General features: G+C 36.1%; 1 protein-coding gene across 10 annotated transcripts in view; it reads left to right on the top strand.

Annotated features, from left to right (window-relative positions):
• The window catches only part of COL24A1 (collagen type XXIV alpha 1 chain), a 305,122-nt gene that overhangs the window by 16,743 nt on the left and 267,003 nt on the right, over positions 1 to 21,376 (top strand). For 9 of the 10 annotated variants that reach the window (XM_053592398.1, XM_053592400.1, XM_053592399.1 and 6 more), the window contains 3 exons: positions 7,657 to 9,023; positions 17,312 to 17,365; positions 20,066 to 20,119. In XM_053592398.1, the coding sequence (XP_053448373.1) occupies positions 7,657 to 9,023; positions 17,312 to 17,365; positions 20,066 to 20,119 (1,475 nt within the window). The remainder of the gene's footprint in view (positions 1 to 7,656; positions 9,024 to 17,311; positions 17,366 to 20,065; positions 20,120 to 21,376) is intronic. The other variant, XM_053592405.1, reaches the window with a different exon arrangement.

Here is a 21,376-nt window from a genome sequence, read left to right as displayed (position 1 = left end):
TTTGTTAAATGTATTCATACTCAGGTATGAAAGCTCAAAATCAGGATGAAAATCTGATGATTTCACCTCAGGAAGCAATTTTGGTGGATACCTACAAAGTATTCCCCACTGTGAGATTTCTGTGGGGGGAATTAACCCTGCCATGATTAATTAGTAAGATTTGCCAAGGGAAGTGTGGAGTGGTGTGGGGAGTACAATGGCTGAAAGGCAAGTCAGACTGATTAGGCTCACTCAAAACTATCTCTACACATTTGTCTACTGTGCAATCTTGAGGAAGTTACTTAATCTCTCTGTCCCTCAGATTTTTCATCTGTGAAGTGGGCATAGACTTGAAGTATAAACTTGAAACCAAAAAACAAAAACAAAAAACAAAAAAATATAAACTTGAAACCATGAGACATTATCTTCCCACTTCTGTTTCTGTGTTTTGTAAAAAAGAAATAAGTGAATGAAATAATAAAGAAACCTAAAAATTTCACTTCCAGAAAAATGAGGGGATAGATATAATCTGCAGCCCCTTCAAAATATGCTGATGAACGTAGATGCTACATGGAGTAAAGTCAATAGAAGGTCTGAGCAAGGACTAGCAAAACCAAACTTCCTGAAGGCAAGGAGCCCACCCTGAAAAGAGCCTTTAGCCCTTGTGCATTAGTGCTAAAGGCTCAGGGGAGGATAGAAGATGCCTGGGGGAAGATATGAGAATGAAGGACAAAAAATAGCCCAATGGATCAGTAGGGACAGATCTCAGAAAAGGCAAAGTCTGCTCCCTGAGGTGAAGGATTTATTCTGATGCATGTACCAATGTAAGTGGATACAGAGGAAGGCGAGTGAGGGCTGTACACAGAGCTGGCTATAGTCATCTGCTTGAACTAAGTTGGGTCAGAGAAGAAGGTGGGGCTATGCAAATGACCATTTTAGAAGAAAGCTCCATTAATGCTGAAGCAGAGCCTTTGGGTTTTGAGATTTGGAAGGCATGGCCTGTCCTCCTCTTACCCCCAGCCTCCTTTTTCTATAAATTGTGGGGCTAGGAGTTAAGGAGTAATAAAAAAGGCATTGGCACAGCATAAATAGAAAGATACATAAGGAAAAATATAGGGAAAAACAGCAATAATGAGAATGAACACAAAAATATTGCCATTAAACAGATAAAAATTCTGACCAAATATCCCCCCATCACCTATATGAAGATAATAAAGCAGAAATATAGGAACTCTGGGAAAAGGAAAAGATGGTAAGACACTAACAGAATGTGAGTTGTTAGCTTATAGAATTCAGAAAAGAAGTTATAGAAGAAATATGAATCAAGATGAAATTGGAAGGAACACAGAGAAAAATTAGACCTTGTAGGAATCACAATACAGATAGAAATAAGAAAATCACACAAATGGAAGTGAAGATAAAGAACAATTTTAAAGGACCACAGAGAAACGACGCATGCAGAAGACGATAGTGACTTAACATACTCATAAAGGCAGTTTGAAGAAGAAAATCGAAACTATAAAATAAAACAAATATACAAAGATACAGTTCATGAAAACTTTGCTGAAGTTTAAAAATCTGTACAATGAATGGGCGTTCTGTACACCTGGGAACATTCATCAAGGATGATCAATCTGGAGCCATATTCTAATAAAATTATTGCATTTCAAAGATAAAGAACAACTTTGGGCAGACTGGAAAAAAACAGGGTCATTTATTAGGAGAAAAAATTTAGGTAACTTCAGATTTAGAGATCATTGAGGACTCTGGAACAATATCCCCAAGATATTCAAAGAGAGAAAGTATCAGCAAAGAATTTCATACCCAGGAAACTTAAGGGATGAGGCTAATAATTCTGAAAAGTCCAACACTCAGGACATGCTCTTATGAACGCTTCTTGAGGAAACTAATAAAGAATGAACTTCAGCAAAGGAGAAGTGACTGAGGACACTTTTGTGAAAGGCTGGGTCTATTTATCTAAAGAAAATGTGGCAACAAAGCAGAATACAATGCCATATGAACTAACAATGTAGAAAATAATACAACTACTAAAAAATAGGAGAAGAGGAAAAAATATAGGAAGTATATTAATTTTGCTGAATGCCTCATCTATAGAAACCAGGGATTAAATACTATTCCAAGTTGATAAATAAAAGACGGATAAAGACATAAAAATCATAAAAAGATTAAGATACTCCTGTTGACTAACATTAGATGGTCAAGTAGAGAGCTAATGGTGAGGAAAAGAAAACATCATTCAAAGGAAAGAAGTAATAGATGTCTAAAGAAAGGACTAGGGGAGCTATACACCTTTATAATTTTAGAGGTAACCCTTAGGATGAAAATATCAACCTCTCTACATCTCAGAAGAACTACACACAAAAACAAAGGAAGCAAACCAGAGTGAAAGACTTTAAAAAATTAAAGAGGTAAAACATAATATAAAATAATATGATGGATGAAACAAAACTTTCTATCCACAAATGTAAATAGATTTGATTTATATATTCAAAAAATTTTTTCAGATTGGATTACAAAACAAACCTGACCCCTTCCTGTTTACCTAAAACACAATGTTTCAGAATAAGACAAAAGCATGGGCAAGGGTCTACCAGACAGGTGGAAACAAGGAGAAAGTCGGGGAAAGGGGCTTAGTCTTCCTCTCAGGTGAGGTAATGCCAAAAATACCCAGAATAAACTAGACATGGAGGGTCTGTCTATAATTCTAAAAATTATAATACTCAATAAATATATGAATTTTATGAGCCATTATGTGTTGGTGCTGCAGGCAGGAAACAGCCAGTAGGTGGATTGAAAGTACAAGCTTGCAAGAGGTGAGGCTCACAAGAGGTGCGGCTCATAAGAGGTGCAGGAGAGTCCCAAGCAACATCCGCAGTGGCTATTTATGGAGACAATACATAACAGGTGTGGGGCGTGCCCAGCAATCACATACCAGAGCTATGTGCTTAAGGACTTAACCCCCCTTTCCCCACCCTGAAGCGCCACAAATGTTCAAGGTCCAACACCTGCTTACTAACGAGCTACCGATCTCATTTCATTAGAGCACTAAGTTACTTGAGGGCTCGTCCCCAGGCTGCAAAACATCTCTAGGCCAGCCAGGAGACTGTCCTGCTCTCAGCGTTTCCCTCAAGAACCGGACAGTTCTTATAAGCATGGTCTTCATTCTCCCACATAGAGCCATGATGTCAATATTCATAAAGCAAAGACTACAAAAAATGAAAAGGACGAACAGACACACTAGTGGTAAGAGACTTTCTTTATCTCTCTGTCCATGACAGATTAATTATATAAAAATAAAAAAGAATATAGAAGATATAAATAACATAAACAATGAGATACAACTAACTGGTATGTATTAAATTGTGTGCCCTGGAACACCTTTGTAAATGTTATATGAGATTATTAAAAACTGACCACCTATTAGGCTACTTTAATTTTAAAGTGCAGTTAGACACCATTTTCTGATCACAGTGCTTTAAAGTTAGATTGTATTATAAGAAAATCAGGAAAAAAAAGACCCTTTTAACTAGAAATTTAAAACTTTTTTCTTAAACCATTTGAGTTGAAAGGAATTACAAATAAAAATACTTAAAAAAAAAAGCAAAAATATTCATTGCATATTACCACATATTAAAATGTATGGGATACAGCTAAAGCAGTACTCAGGAAAATGTATAGCTTAAATGCCTCCATCATCAAAAAAGAAAGAAAAACACAAAACAAAGAACTAAATACTCATTTTTAGAAATTAGAAAAAGAATAAATCAGAAACTAGGAAGAGAAAATGAAGATAAATGCTGGTATTAATTAATGATACAGATGTTACTAATCATCAGGGAAATGCAAATTTAAACACAATGTGGTATCACCTTACCCCTGTTAGAATGGATTTTATTACAAAGCCCCAAAACAGTAGGTGCCGACCTGGATGCAGAGAAAAAGGAATGCTTATACCTGTTTGTGGGACTGCAAATTAGTATAAAAAACTATATGGAGATTCCTCATAGCATTAAAAGTAGACCTACCATTCCATCCTGCAATCTCACTACTGGGTATCTACCCAAAGGAAATAAAGTCGTTTTATCAAAAAGTCACCTGCACTAGAATGTTTATTGCAGCACATTTCACAATTGCAAAGATGTAGAATCAACCCAAGTGCCCATTAATTCATGAGTGCACTAAGAGAATGTAGCATATACATGCCACGGAGTATACTCAGCCATAAAAAGGATGAATTAATGTATTTTTAAACAATCTGGATGGAACTGGAGACCATCATCCTAAGTGAAGTATCACAAGAGTAGAAAAAGAAACAGCACACGTACTTGCTGTTAAACTGGAACTAATTGATGAACAAACATGAGCATAGGGGAAATCAGTCAGCAGGGAGGGGGGAAAAAAGGGAAGGTCACAAACGGACCTAATGGGAATGATGAACACTATGTGGGTGAGGGGCATACTTACAGCCAGTCAAGCATTACAAAAGCGATCTGTGTAACCGAAACATCTGTAGCTGCTTAATACTTTGAAAAAGTTAAAAAAAGATGTAGAAAACAAGCAAAAATAGTAGAAAGCATTAAACAAAACCTTTCTCTTTTTGAAATGACCAATAATGACACTGATTTAAGAACAAACAGCAAAATATTCAAAATCAGGAAAATGAGATAAAGAATCACAGAAATAGGAAAAGAAAAAGAATTATAAGAGAACATTACACACAGATCTTGGGGTAATGCGTTTAATATCCTGAAGGAAGTTTATTATTTCATAGAAAGATATAAAATTCTAAAACTGATGCAGTCAAAAATTAGGATAAATCAATTAACCATAGGAGAGATTAGAAAAGTGAATAAAGGGGTATTAACAAAAGAACCAGCATGGTAAGTTTGGTTTCCAGATGAGTTTTATGTAATTTGGGGGAAAAAAGATAATTCCAAAGTTATTTAAATTGTTGTAGGCCATGGAAAATAATGTCATTTCAATATTATAATCTGATACAAGATAGGACAATAAGAGAAAAACACAGATCAATCTAACTTGTAAATATCAATGCACCAATTCTACATAAATTATTACTCAGGAATCCAGCAAGGTATCAAAAGAACAACATTTAACTAACAAGAAGATTTGACTATAGAAATGCAATCATGGTTCAGTAACAGGAAATTTATTCAGTAATAAATTCTCAAAGACATTTGATTTTTACAAAAGAGCTATTAGTTATAAAAACTCCTATAAAATAGAATTGGAGGAAACCATATGATGTACAAATAAAGAAATACTGAAGACCAATACGTGCATTCTAGAGTTTTCAAATAACACTCTTGCCAACAAGGTTTCCTTTTAATAGGATCAGAAATTTGAGGCAATCATTTGCAGGGGTTCTTATTAAATATAAGGAGAGGTTTTCTTGAGGCAAAGTGCAGCCCATGAGATTATACCACATCTGTGACTCCTTGTGTTAAAAGTAGCTTATTTGGTATCATAGAATTATAATCTTCACGTACTTTGATTGTATATACTTTAAATTTAAGCATTGTGATTTTCCCAGAAGTGGTGCTTCTTCCATAGTTTACTTTACAGATTGAGGTATGTGTACTCTTAAAGTTAGGTAGCATTGGGTGAGGATATCCAGGGTCACAGACCAAGCCAGCATGTTTCAGTGGTGTAAATTTTGATTGACGATTGGGTATAGTTAACTGATTTAGCTGGTAGGTAATTTACATATATTGTGTATTAAAACAAACAGCCACATTATGGATGAAAGTTAAATTTTTGCATGAATTATACTAATGATAAAGAGAACTCAGAGATTTTTTTTTTTTTAATGTATACACGGGACGTCTTTAAAATATGCCCCCAAATCCCTGGAGTTGCATATAATTCTATACTAGTGTTAGGGATATTTTGGTGAAAAAATTTGAGGTACTCTTTCATAAAAATCTTAGATACAAACGGTTATGTCCTTAACTGTTATAAAATTATACTGATTTTATTAATAAGGTGATGGTGATTCTAACCCCGAAAGAAAACACTGGAGTGTTTTGTGGAGCTCTCCTTGACAAAACATTTTAGTTGTGCTTCTAGATTATGTGTGGCTGATCTTTGGGAATTGTTTAATGGTACACAATTGTCAGACATGGGACTGAAATTCTGTATTGTGTTTTGTTACTTGTCATGAACATAAATGGTCAAGTATCTACTAATTTCCCGCGAAAGGAACATAAAGGTGATGCCAGATGTTCCTGGTTAATCATCAGAAACTTTTATTTTTCTTCACTTGTTATAATTCCTTAACATTTCTGGTTTGAGTCGATTGTATTTATACAAAGATACATATGGGAGATTTATAATCCAAAGAACAACAAAGATGATATGGCTCGCAAAGCTGGTCTATATTTTTGAGATAGGTTTTATCATTGTTTACAAGTGGTATTTAATTTCATGTGATTCCAGAGGTGATAATGAGATCTGATCAGATTCTTATAGGGCAAATTCAGAAATTATAAAACTATAATAGAACCTCTATAAGTTGACTGCCCAAGAAACTGCAACGAACTGGCCAACATATGGAGGTGGTCAGTATAAGGAAATAGGTCTACTGTACTGATATGTACACATGGTGCATGCCCATTATGTGAAAAGCAGGTCATCTTAAGGAGGGGGTTAAAGTAGGGAGGTGGTCAGCTATGGAGGTTCTACTGTATTTGCAAGGCAGGTGTTGTAGAACCAATAATGAATCAGACAGAAACGGTCTTCCAGGAGTTTATACTGGGTAAGGGAGAGAAGCAGTATGCTATTAACAATTAACAATAAACAGGGAAAACCACAATTATATCAAATCCACATTGTATAAATACATATTACATAATACATATTGACAAAGAGTCTAAAAATTGGATAAAAATTGTTGTGGAGGACTTGGAAATAAGGGAAGAGAGAGAAACTTAGAAGAAACAGAAAAATTATGATGCTTACTAACAAAACAAATTTAAATCGTCTTCCTTAGGACTCATAAAGGGATTTTGTCCGTAGTGCTTTAAGTGTAGCACACACTCAAGGTATTTATACAGTGGGAGAGCTTCCATGTGATTTGAAAATTCCCAGAAAGTTAGAAGGGAGAATACCTGAAAAGTTACACTTTAATGGAATTGTGTGAACTGAATTTATTAAATGGCTTCTAAATCACAAATTGTTTTTATAAGTATGAGTCCAGTTTCTCTTTCACATAGATATCATTCGATTTAAATTAAATTAAAAATAAATAATAAGAAAAAAATAAAAAATAAATGGCACCAAGGAATCTTTGAATATGTACATTCATTGGAGTGGCAAATAAGAATCCTACCCAAATGGAAAAAATTAGAGAGCTACACCAATTCTTCAATTAAATTTTGGGTTTAGAGATATTGGTGTGTGGGTGTGTATTTGTGTTTGCACATGTGCACACATTTTATTTCAATAATTGAGTATAATTTCTTACTCTCCCTCTCCCTCCCTCTAGTTACCTGTAAATTAGTTATTGATAGAGCATGCTTATTTTACAATGACTGTTGATACCAGGAAGATTTTCTCATACTCAAACATTCATATGAATGAATGCCTAAGAGTAAGATTCTCTCTCTCTCTTTCTTTCTCTCTCTCTTTAATTTCCAGGCATAGATATTCTTCATCAACTAGGCCTTGGAGGCAAAGATGTAAGACACTCATCATCAGTGACTGCTGTGCCATCATCATCTACACCATTACCTCAGGGGGTTCAATTAACAGAATCAGGTGTCATTTTCAAAAATGATGCTTATATTGAGTCACCTCTCATGAAAATTCTACCGGTCAACATAAGGCGGCCATTTACAATATTAATTGTGTTACAGTCACGTAGAGTGAACAATGCATTTCTCTTCAGCATTAGAAATAAAAATAGACTACAACTAGGAGTACAATTACTACCTAAAAAATTAATAGTACACGCTGGAGGAAAGCAGTCTATATTTTTCAACTACGGTGTTCATGATGAGCAATGGCACTCATTTGCCATTTCTGTTAGCAACCAAGTTGTTTCGTTGTTTGTTGAGTGTGGAAAGAAATATTTTAGCAGAGATACTGTTTCAGAAGTTCAGACCTTTGATTCTAACAGTGTGTTTACTTTAGGAAGTATCAACAATCATTCTGTCCACTTTGAGGGAATAATATGTCAGTTGGATATTATTCCTTCTGAGGAACAATCTGCAAACTACTGCAGATACATGAAACATCAGTGTCCTCCAGCAGACAAATACCAACTGGAAACAAGCCTTCCTCGCACAACCATCCCATCAACTAAGACATTGGAACACTCTCCCCTGCCCAAGACATTTGATGGAAAAAAACTGTCAGAAGATTCATTTACCAAAGGCAAAAGCATTCCAAATATCGTAAGTAATGATTCTGCAACAGCGCATAAAAGACAAGAACACCAGATAGCAAGAGCACAGTTAACTTCTCTTTATTCAGGAAATGTCTCTGCTGTGGATTTCACAAACCATGGGATTCTGGCCAAAAAAATGAGCACTGAAGAACATACCGAGCCACACTTCAGCCTGTCAGTGGCCCATCATCACCTCAGTGAGGCAGGAATGAATACTAAGGAGAAATTTAATTCTTACCTAAATGTATCTGACACTATCACACATGATGATACAATAACTGCCTCGTCACTGTCTAAGAAGACGTCATCTCTTCTTCCACAAATGAAACAGGATACAGTTATTAACCTCAAGAAGGCTATCACGGCAAATCTACACACTAATGAACTCATGGAAATGCAACAGATTTTAAACACAACCTTGTATAGAATAACGGATGAGCCATCTGTGGATAATCACCTTGATCTAAGGAAGGAAGGTGAATTTTATCCTGATACTACTTATCCCATTGAAAATAACTATGAAACTGAGCTTTATGATTATTATTATTATGAGGATCTTAATAGAATGCTCGAAATGGAGTATCTGAGAGGGCCAAAAGGAGACACTGGACCTCCCGTAAGTTTGTTGTTGTTGTTTTTTTTAATATATCTTAATGCACTAACTTGCCATGTGGTTTAAAGAGAGTTCTTTGGACTAAATAATATGGAACAGGTCAGATCTGTCACAGAAATATATTCTGGCTCAGTGAGTGAAGTTATGGTTGTTGTAACACATCTACTAGAATGAAACCTTGGTCCAAATATTGTAGTTTTTCTTTCTTAATTCACAAGCTGAAAAGGTTACTTAAATCTGGTAAATTGGTGAACAAACCATAGTTTTCTTTTTTAGCTAAAATTAAATCATCAAATGAACTGCTAAATATAGTTCAGCGTTCAATAATAGAGAAACAAAACTAAAATTTTCAGCTTTGAATTTCTTTTGTTATGTAGGCACAGACATCAATATTTGAAAATTTCTAAAATCATTTAAAAACTATGTAATTGCCATTTAAAATCACAGTGTTGGAAATGTTTTTACTTTTCATATTTGTATACTCGAATAATTTATCTTCTTTGGAAATTGTTTTCTCAAAATTACAAATAGACTAAATTTAAAAATAAAATCTCAAGAATATGCTAGTATAGAAAAATGTTTTTAATTTATGACAGTCATCAATATATTGATTATAATATTGAATCCCTGGGCAGGTTAAACAAATTATGATGGGAGTCATTTACTTTTTCATAAGAAGTCAGATATTGTTAAACTCTTTTGTAAATCCAAAAGTCATTCAACATTGGCAGGTGAAGCAATGCTTTACAATAGATATTTGCTTAGTCTCTGCTATATGCAAGGCAGGGACACACAATATATACAACATAGTCATTACTGTAATGAAGGTAAAGAAAGTACACTTATAAATACATGGTAAATTGAAATAATGCTGCTGAGAGATACATACTAAACGTATGGAGTATAGATGTTCAAAGGTAAAAAAATAATATTGTTTGATCTCTATGAAATATCTCTATGAAAGATCATTTAAAGCTGTGCAGCTCAGTATAGGTTCTTGTGGACAAAGTTATGATATAGGCTCAAAGGATGGATAAGATTTTGATAGATGAGAGGAGCGAGCTGAAAAGGTTAAATGTTTTTATATAGGGAAATGAGCAATATAGCTATCATTCACTGAGTTCTTAATTTTGGGAGATGCTCTACCATTCTCTTTACAGACATTATATTATCTTTAAAGAATTACTGTAAGGTTAGTATTATTATCCTAACTTTTCACGTAAAGAAACGAAGCTGAAAGGAGTTAGTGTACTTGCCCACAATGTTGCTGCTAAATAATAAAGCCAGGATTTGCACTCAAGTTTTTTGCCTTTAAAGCCCTAAGTCTTTCACAATATTTCAGATAAATAAAGACTTAAGCTAGATGATGTTAGATTGTGAAGAGTCTTAACTATCAAACAGATGGTTCTACCTTTATCTTGTTCTTAATGGGAAATTTTATAGTTTTTTTTTTTTTTTTTTTTTTTTTTTGTAGAGACAGAGTCTCACTTTATGGCCCTCGGTAGAGTGCCTTGTCATCACACAGCTCATAGCAACCTCCAACTCCTGGGCTTAAGCGATTCTCTTGCCTCAGCCTCCCGAGTAGCTGGGACTACAGGCGCCCACCACAACGCCCAGCTATCTTTTGGTTGCAGTTCAGCCGGGGCCGGGTTTGAACCCGCCACCCTCGGTATATGGGGCCGGCGCCTTACTGACTGAGCCACAGGTGCCTCCCCGAGATAGCAAATTAATGGGATCTAGGGCCTAAGCAAAAAAGGAAGAGTATCAAAGATGACTCTGAAGTTTTAAGCCTTCAAATTGAGCGAAGGGTGATACCATTATTAAAAACACGAATTAATAAAATAAGTTGACTTTAGGAGAAATTATGTTAAAACACACGGTAATTCATTAAGCCATTGGAAGAGCTGAAGAAGTTGGAGTGAACAAGAGAAGTCAAAATAAGATTTGGAGCCTTCCTATCAATATTATAGTTGAAATTATAGGGTTGGATAGGATTTTCAAAGAAAGGAGGTTGGCATAGGATCAAGAGTCAAATTATGGGGAAGTTTGCTTTTTGGGTATAGAAGGAAAAAGCAGAGATGTCATAGTCAGAAAGAGAAATGGGTGAGGAGGATAGTGAATTATCAAAAAAAAAAAAAAAATCAAAGAAGAGAGTTTTGAGAAGAAATTCATTGGCCGTACCAAAAGATACAGAGAACTCAGAACTGAGAAAAAGTGGGGAAGTCTGTTGGCTCTTCTGATGAGGGAGCCATTGTTGAACTTTGAGAATCCAAGTCACTACCTTTGACTAAAGGTAGTTTGTAGAGAGTTAACTAGGATAAAATGATGAACTTGTAGGGACTGTTTTTTTTTGTTTGTTTGTTTTTTTGTGGAGACAGAGTCTCACTGTACCACCCTCGGGTAGAGTGCCGTGGCCTCACACAGCTCACAGCAACCTCTAACTCTTGGGCTTACGCGATTCTCTTGCCTCAGCCTCCCGAGCAGCTGGGACTACAGGCGCCCGCCACAACGCCCGGCTATTTTTTTTTTGGTTGCAGTTTGGCCGGGGCTGGGTTTGAACCCACCACCCTCGGCATATGGGGCCGGCGCCCTACTCACTGAGCCACAGGCGTCGCCTGTAGGGACTGTTTCATTGCTTCTTGAAGTGGGCGTGACTATGGAAAGCCTGAGGTCAGCCTGTTTTTTCTTACTTTTAAGTGACTCTTTTTTCCTGCCTATGTACCCATGTGGTCCTTTCATTATCTTTGAAGTTCATTAAACTTGTTTCTTGGGCTTGTCGCCTGTAAGCACAAGTGGCTAAGGGGCCAGCCACATACAACAGAGCTGGCGGGTTTCAAGTCCAGCCTGGACCTGCCAAATAGGCCAAAAAATAGCTGGGCATTGTGGCAGGTGCCTGTAGTCCCAGCTACTTGGGAAGTTGAGGCAAGTGAGCTGTGATGTCACAGCACTCTACCCAGGGCAACAGCTTGAGGCTCTGTCTCAAAACAACAACAACAACAAAACCTGTTTCTGTATCAGTTTTTTTTTTTTTTTTTTTGTATGCTTTTGATCTGAAGGTAATTTTTGTTATGGGAAATTCTCCCTTTATGTCATCAAATATTTTTCTCTTCCATTTTTCTATATTCTTCCTCAGGTACACCAGTTTGGATATGTTGAATGTCATTTGTGATGATAGCGTTCATTATCTCCTTTACAACCGTGTCACCATGGTTGCTTTTTTCCATTTCACTTTGAGTGAGGTCATTTATTCTACCTTTAAATCCCTTTATTGTTTTTTTAGTTGTAATCAGTTTTTGTTGATCTTATATTAATTTCTTCTACAATGGCTTCTTTTGTGCTCCTAAGATCTTCTGGTACACATTTTATTACCTTTGGTTTTCTTTTTAATCTCTTGTAACTATTCCTTGAGCTCTCTTTTTGTAGATTAATGTTGTCTTGAAAGTCTTTGAACATACAGGGGTCACTAAAAAAGTTTTGAGATGGGCTGCGTGATGGTCCATTATTTCATTTCCAAGACGTAGACAATAGTGTCCTTTCTGTTTCACCTGTGCAAGTTTCAACTTGCTCAGCTTCATTTGTTTCCATCCGGGTGGATTTTACATTTCTTGATTTTTATGTATCTCAAAACTTTTGTAATGACCCACATAGAGTGAACTATAGATATACCTGAACTCTTTCTCTGTTGTAGGGTATAATTCCTCTTCTGGTAAATGACTTTTATCCTCTTTAAATTTATGTCCCTGTCCTCTGACTTTTCTCTTCCCCCCAGTATCCCTGTGTAGGTTCCATACTGATTCCTTTCTGGTTGTTATTCATTTTTAAAATAGAGACAAGTCTATCTGAGCTATTTATTTTATAATAGTATAGGGAAAAGCAAAGGAAAGTGAGTTGGAGTGGTGCCCAGAATCAAATTTAGATTGCTGTTGTGTCTTCTTACCACATTTGTTTTGTCTTCTACTCAGAGATGTGCATCCTCTCATTTTCATAGACACCATGTTGTGCAGCCCTTTGTATCACAGGCTCTCTGAGAATTGATATGGGGATTTATGATTTTCATCCATTTTATCGCCTCACCATCAGAAATCTCCTCTAGTTAGGAGATGTGGTTGTAGGTCATAAAAATGATGGGTTCTTCTTCAGCTCTACCTTCTCTAGTCTCGGTTCTTTGGGTCTTTACTGGGTTATGAGTTATTTCTCCTGTGGCTTGCCCATTCCCTGAAACCTCATCATTGTAATCAAAGGATTGTTGGAATGTTGGAACAGATTTTCAGGATTGATATACTTCAAGAGCTATCTGTAGCCTGCCCAAAGTTGGAAGTCTGAGGAGGTTTCTGGTTTTGGTCATCTTTCAACATCTTTGCTGCAACGTTTCTCAGTATTTGGCAGATAACCTTCATATCTGGTGGTTTGTGGTTGTGGTCCTTTCCTTGTTTCATTGGAGATGTTGTTTTCTTCTTTTGTGTTTTTTTGTTTTGTTTTGTTTTGTTTTCAGTGGGTATTGAGGGAAGGAGGGTAAATGGAAAAAGGTTCTCACTTGGCCATCTTTTACCAAAATTCTCTAGTGATCTTTTTAAAAACATAAACCAGATCACATTATTTATCAGCTTAGGTCCATCAGTGACAGAAGATGAAAGCACTTAGAATAAACTAAAAACTCTGCTTCGTGACCTGTTCAGAAACATGTGAAATGGCTCCTGATCACCCCTGCAACCTCAGATCGCTTTACTTTTCCTTTTGCTCTATTAGTTTCTCAAAAAGATGCTGTCTTTTCTTTGTTCTGTCTTACTCATGCCTTCATGCATTTATTCCTATTTTCTGGAATTTTATTTTCTCCTCTTTGCTAACTCCTATTCATCTTTTTTAAAATTTCAGATTAATAAAAGGGTACATGCAATTAGGTTACATTGTTTGCCACTCCTATTTATCTTTTAACACTTCCTCAGAGAAGCCTTGTCTGCAGTGTATAGAACCAGGCCCACTTTTTAAATCTCTCTTGGTTGCCATTCTTTTCCTCCATATCACTAAATAATATGTAATTATGTGTTAATAGGTTGATATGTGTCTTTTAATATAGACTATAAACTCTAGGAGGGATTGATGCTTTATATTGTTTATTGTAATGAATTACAAAAGGAATGTAAGACCCAGGACTTCCAAGATTAACTGATCAGGGATTACTATCTTTTGGAAGTATTGGTCTATTGAATATATTTACCTTTGTATATATATTACCTTACCAATAATAATATATAGCTAACATTGAATGCTTGCTGTGCTTTCACCTTTAAAAGTTAGTTATACTACAGTTTACTAGTTAACTGCTATATTCCAGGAACAATAATAGGTATTTTATATACAATAGCTTTAATGCTCACAATAACCCTAAAAAGTTGATTTTTTTAAGTCATCAATATTTTAAAGATTTGAAAACTAGGTTAGAAAACATAACTGACTTATCTGGGGTCATCCACCTACTGAATTATTGAAGCATAATTTGAATCTAGATTGTACGATTGCAAAGCCATTGCCTTTTTAATCAAATTGCATTTTCTCTCAATAACAAATAATCTGAAAGTTAAAGTGCTTTTTCTAGTTCTTAACTTTATTTACAGGAAGTAACTTGTTCTCCTAAAAAAAAATTATGTCAAAAAAAATGACATTGCTTCTCTGGTTTCTAAAAAATATTTATTAATCTGTTTTCAGTGATTTGGAAAGGCAAAATGGTGAAGACATGAAAACGGCTTTTTATCTAGTGCTTGAGAAACAATTCAAATATTTCATTCACGATGAAAAATATGCCTTATTTTTCCCTCAGTATCTAATATTAACTTCATCTTAGTTCAGGGAGCTATAACAACGTGCTATAAACTTGGAAGCTTATGAACAACAGAAATTTATTTCTCATAGTTCAGGGGCTGGGAAGTCCAAGATCAAGGCGGTGGTAGGTTTGGTGTTTGGCAAGGACTCATGGTTCATAGATGTTGCCTTCTCAATGTGTCCTTACACGGTGAAAGGGAGAAATGACCTCTCTTGGCCTCCTATATAAGGGCATTAGTCTCTGACCTAATGAGCTCCCAAATTTTCACCACCTAACTACCATTACTTTGTGGTTAGGATTTCAACATATGAACTTTGAGGAGCCACAAACATTCAAACAAACTGCCTTTTCAATGTGAATGTCGAAGTGTTTTCTTTTGTCACAAAGTAAGAAGGCACTAAACAAAACTAGACATTTTTAAAGAAAATTTTCCATTTGCCTTTTTCATTTTTAGTAATAATTTCTCCTACTTGCTCTTATTTGGGGGGACTTAAATTTCAAATCAACAGCTATTTGATTTGATTTTAACAGCAGAACCAAAACTAGTTTGAAAACTAGTAAAGTTTTTTTGACAAGAAGTGGAAATGAATTTTTGATGGAAGCTACTGATTATAATAATAGCTGTTCAAATATTTGAAGAGCTCAGGCAGGAAAATGCCCTCAGTTTTGGCTTAAATAGAAATAGAACTGCTCTCTTAATATTAGGAAATTCTTGAAAAGTTTCATCAAATTAGGGATCAGAGGAAAAAAAATACAATTCAAGTGAAAAAAAGAGCAGTTTAAAATACATAATGAATGTCAGAAAACTGAAAAATGATGATAATATCAATAAAGGAGAAATTTTCAAGTAGGAATTGGTATCAGAAAGAATGAAAATGAGAAAAATGCTTCACAACTCTTATTTTTTCAACATATTTGTTTTCCCTTATGTTTTTTAATTAGAATGACCCTTTCTCCTCTCCATTTTTCCTCTCTGCCTTTGAAAGTCGATGTAAATTTTAGGTGTGCCTGGCCAGGCTACAGATCAAACTATATAAAATTATGTTTTTGTAGGTTAACATATTGGAATTGCATACAACTTAACCTCAACTCTTCCCTTTACTTTATGTTCCATCAACATAGATATATAGACATTTTACAATTTAAAAACTATGAGACATGTTAGGTCATAGTGCTTGGGAGTAGTGAGGCTTGTATTTTAACCTTGATGTGTCTAATTTTAAAGCTTGTGCTGTTTCTACTGCAATACTGACTGAATGTTTGTTGAATGGTATATGCGTATGCTCTATAGACACCAACAAAAGTGCCGTATCAGCAGACAGCTCAGTAACAGTTGAGTGAACAAACGGATGAATGAATGAATGTGCATTTATTCACAAAAGAGCATTTATTCTTCCACAGTTGATTGTTAAAGTGAAAAAGACAACATCCAATGTTATATGAAGAAGTAAAGAAGTAGCTTCCTATTTCTTTCTTTTTTTTTTTTTTTGTAGAGACAGAGTCTCACTTTATGGCCCTGGGTAGAGTGCTGTGGCCTCACACAGCTCACAGCAACCTCCAACTCCTGGGCTTAAGCGATTCTCTTGCCTCAGTCTCCCGAGTAGCTGGGACTACAGGCGCCCACCACAACGCCCGGTTATTTTTTTGGTTGCAATTCAGCCGGGGCTGGGTTTGAACCCGCCACCCTCGGTATATGGGGCCGGCACCTTACCGACTGAGCCACAGGCACAATATATCTTATTTGATATATTTAAAAAGTAACATCTAAAAAACTCAGAACACTTTAACAATCGATCAGTTTTTGCTCTCACACTTTGTTGTCATAAATCACTTAACACTGTTAGTGACCTCCTGGTGCCTAGATTTAGTCTAAATCAGATTTCTTAATGGATATGCAAGATAGGTCTCATTATAACAGTTTAACACATTACACAGATCCTTGGCATCATTCTTTTTTTATTTTATTTTATTTATTTATTTATTTTTTATTTATTGTTGGGGATTCATTGAGGGTACAATAAGCCAGGTTACTCTGATTGGCATCATTCTTTTAAACGAATATAAAATTGCCCTTTCCTTGTTCGAGGCAAGTCTTCATTTGAAATGTGTTTGAAAAAAACTGTAGTTTTGGTCTCCAAACCCTAAATTGAATTCCTCCTTCCGTAGTGAAAGTAAATTTAGGTAAAATTTACCCACAAAACTACTAGTTATGGTCCCTGTAAAAACCAGATACAGTGGCCGTAACCATATGTCATAGACTTCCTGTTGCCATTTCTGGCCAGATGAAAGAGGACCCTTGAACTTCAACTCCCTACTGCTGATTAGGGTGGGGGAATTCTCGTTACTTTAAAATCATCAACAACTGGGACCTGGGGACTGAAAAAGAGGTGTCCTGGGGTGGAAATCTTAGTAATACTTATGAGAAAAGATGTGTTTACTGTTTTGCTTAATGTCTTGGCATTTCTTTTTCAAGGGTCCACCTGGTCCAGCAGGTATCCCAGGTCCCTCAGGAAAGAGAGGTCCGCGGGTGAGTAGATGGACTACATTTCCTGCTGGCTATTAGTAATTTTCCAGTATGTTTTTCCTAGTATTGCGCAGTATGTACTTCCCTTGGAAACCTGCCTGGATCTTCAAACTTAGCCCTACCTTTGCCAATTCAAGAGAAGCATAAGGACACACGCAGCCTTGTTTATCTGAGGACATAGGGCCAAAGCGGTCTCTGTGCACATGTCCAGAGGAACATGGAAATGCGTGGCTGTCCTGGTGCTAATTGTAACATCATTCTTAGTTATGAAGTGATCTCAGTAGTCCAAGATGAGGTTCATTTGTTTTGGGAAATGAAGAGGAGTGGGCTGCCTTAAAAGAGTGCATTCCTGGATTACATAATGGAAAATCCTGGAGCTATTGACAAGAAAAAAAAATGGCCCTGAGGAAAAAAGCTGCCTTAAGGATCAGCAGTAGTTTCTTACATTACATAGGTCCAACAAAAGATTTATTGCTATGTTAGAATTAGTTTTTTCAGACTTAAAAAAAAAAGTGTATTTTTACTAAAGAAAGTCTTTCTTCAGTGTTCTTTAATTAACTAGAAAAAGAATTGTGTGTTAGAAAGACAAATACAAATACCTTTTATATAACTCACTTTCTTTTGATTTATCATATAAAGAAAAATCTTCCTAAAATATTACTTATGTTGTCTAATTCACATCAGACTTTTGTCTGTGTGAGGCCTCAGATGAATTCTCCCTGGGCTCTCGCTGTTGTTTAGAATTTTAATAAATTTCACTATAGTTGATGACCTATCCCATTCCTCCCATAGTCCATTTCAAATCTTTCCATTAGCTGGTGAGCCATTCCTATCTTCCTACCTCCCTGTGAAGAGAGACCTCAGATCTCTACTTTTCTGAGGAACTGGGCCCATCTTTGCATTCATTCTATTCCCTCTCTGCTGCTAAAGCTGTTCTAACATGAACGTTGGGTTCTGAATCTCCATCTATTTTCATAACACAGCAGTTTCCTTCCCTAATTTCCTATTTTAAAATTTCGTTGACTTGTCCAGTCCTCCTGTCCTTAAGGAAGGAACAGTATTCTTCTCAAGGCTGATTTTTTCACTTATGTCCCTAATTTCACTCTCTTCAATCACCTAACTTCAACGTTACAACTTCACATTTTTTCCTCTTCCTAAGCTTTATACCATTTGGCAACAAGTTATCCCATTTTTTAAAATTCCAAACTTTTATTGATAGTATTTTTTCCTAAAGTTATTATCCTGGCTCACTGTGGAACTACTGAGTTTTATGAAATAAAAGTTTATACCCATTGCCCTTACTGTTAAGGTAACAATTCATTCATTAACCCCCATACATTTTTTTCCCCATTTTTCTTCCAATGACATATGTCATTGAATCTAATCTTTTTTTTCTTTACTTTTTATCTTGCTAGATGTATCTTTAATATTTGTATTGCTGGAACCCCTGTCTTTCTGAAACATTCTGTTCTATTAATCCAGAATTGAAGTGACTGACAAATAAGTATTGACAAAATTGCATGCATGGCTGAAGAGCACAGAAGTAGGGTACAAAACCCAAATGAGCATAGGAGGCCAGGGGACTTGGGTACCAAGAAGACTTTCTGGAAAGGATGATTCTTGTTTCCTCTACTTACTGGTTGTGCGAGCTTAAGTTTCCTGATCTGTAAATGAGAGTAAAAATAACGACCTTGCAGGATTGTTATAAAGATTAGCAATGAGAAGTATAAAGCATTAATGCAGCTCCTGGCACATAGCAGGTACTCAGTAAATAGAATCACTTCTTGAATTCAGATCGTGTAATTTATTGGTGATACAAAATCAAACTGACAAGTATTGAGTAGCTAATGTGTGTTAAGTACTACACCAGTAATATTTTAAAAGTCTCTTCTCAAAGAAATTATCATTCTGGAACTAAATAGAACATGGCATAGTGCAGTTAAAATAGCAGCAAGATATTTAAAGAACAGATGAGAACATTATAAGATATGTCCCAAAGCAATGTATAATTCATTGGCAAAATGAATTTTACATGAAGTAATTTCTCTAGAAGTTAGTAGGAGAGAGGAATTACTTCATGCTGGTGTGGCCAGGATTTAAAAATGAAGTGGAAGGGTGGTGCCTGTGGCTCAAAGGAGTAGGGCGCTGGCCTCATATGCTGGAGGTGGCGGGTTCAAACCCAGCCCCGGCCAAAAACTGCAAAAAAAAAAATGAAGTGGGATATCAGTTGAGATTTGAAGAATGATTTGAGAAGGTGTAGGGGACAAGAAGTAGGCCTTTAAGGGACATGTACTGGCATACGCAAAAACTCAAGAGCAGGAAGGAATCACGTGTTGAGGGGAGAGTAACTGAACTACTGCCCCTTGTTATTTATGGGTTTCTTACTCTGCACAGCTTTTAGAAACAGCGCTAAGCCATATTCTGGGGCTGCAGGTGGGCTGGCGAATAGGGAGGTAAACATCTTAAGGTCATGTTTAGAAACAAAAGATGGAAACTGTAGTTCTGGTCTATAATTAGTGTAGCTGTCCTTTCTGAGACTGAAATATGTAGGATCTCAAAAAAAATAAAGAACCTTGAAAACAAAGTATGACATTCATTTTAAAGGAATTATAGTATGTAATATGTACTTAAATGGCATAATAAACACTGGTATTTGTCTTTGTATCTGTTCCATGAGTGATTTGACTTTCCTATTATTTGCAGGGAATACCAGGGCCACATGGAAATCCCGGGTTACCTGGATTACCAGGCCCAAAGGTGAGTGATTACAAATGAGTGCCCCATGGCAGGGTAGTATCACTATTAGCAGTGGCGGAGCACTTTCTGAACAGCCCTTGTGTGTATGTGTGTATGTATTTTTCTTCATTTGTTTAAGATGCTATAACAAGATATCATAAACTGAGTGGTTTAGAAACAACGTAAGTTTATTTATCACAGCTCTGGAGCACTTGGGAGGTCCAAGATCAAAGCATCTATCGAGTGTCTATATGAGTTTCTGACTCACAGATGGGTTCTTACATGGTGGAGGGACTAGCTACATCTCTGGGGTCTCTTATAAAGAAGTAATCTCAATCATGAGAGTTTTGCCCTCATGGCATAATCACCCCCCAAAGTCCCTACTCCTATTATGTGGGTCACTATGAAAGTTTTGACACGGTGTTTGATGGTTCATTATTTCACTTCGAGAAACACAGTCAACTTGCTCAACTTATAGGTGTTTCTGGGAGGGCTTTGTTTGTTTCTATCCAGGTGGGTTTTACATTTCTTGATTTTTGTGTATCTCAAAACTTTCATAATGACCTATGTACCACCTTGGGGGTTACCTATCACCTTGGGGGTTAAGATCACAACTTATGAATTTGGGGGGGGTGTCACAAAGATTCTGGCCTTGAAATCTTTAAATTATTTGATTGTTGGCATGACTATGTCATAATATTATGACAATAATAATTTCATAATTATTTAGTAAAGGAAATTAACTATTTTAGTTTATTCAGGCTGCTGTGACAAAAATTATCATATTAGGGGGCTTATAAACAATGGAAATTGATTCCTCACAGTTCTTGGGGCTGCGTAGTACAAGATCAAGGCATGGTAGATTTGGTGTCTGGTGAAGGTCTGATTCTGGGTTCACAGATGGCTGTCTTCCTGCTGGGTCCTTACATGGCAGAAGGTGCAAGGGAGGCATCTGGGGTCTCTTTTATGAGGGTACTGATATCCAACACAAGGGCTCCACCCTTATGACCTAATAACTTCCCAAAGACCTCACCTCCAAATACCACCACATTGGGGATTAGACTTCAACATAAAAATGTTGAAGGGACATTCTGTCTACTGCATTAAGAAGGAAAAAAAGTACGCATATGAGTAATGAAAGGGTTTGGGGAACAGATTATATAAGCAGTAGGATCTTGGTTGTCAGTAACTTAATAAATCTTTTAGATCTCACCTTTCTGCTTGTTAATGATCACATTCAGAAGTAAACATATAACCATATATAGAATGGGGCTAAGA

This window comes from Nycticebus coucang, chromosome 5 (assembly GCF_027406575.1).
Source record: "Nycticebus coucang isolate mNycCou1 chromosome 5, mNycCou1.pri, whole genome shotgun sequence".
NCBI classification, from domain to species: Eukaryota; Metazoa; Chordata; class Mammalia; order Primates; family Lorisidae; genus Nycticebus; species Nycticebus coucang.
This window is presented reverse-complemented; position numbering and strand designations above follow the sequence as displayed.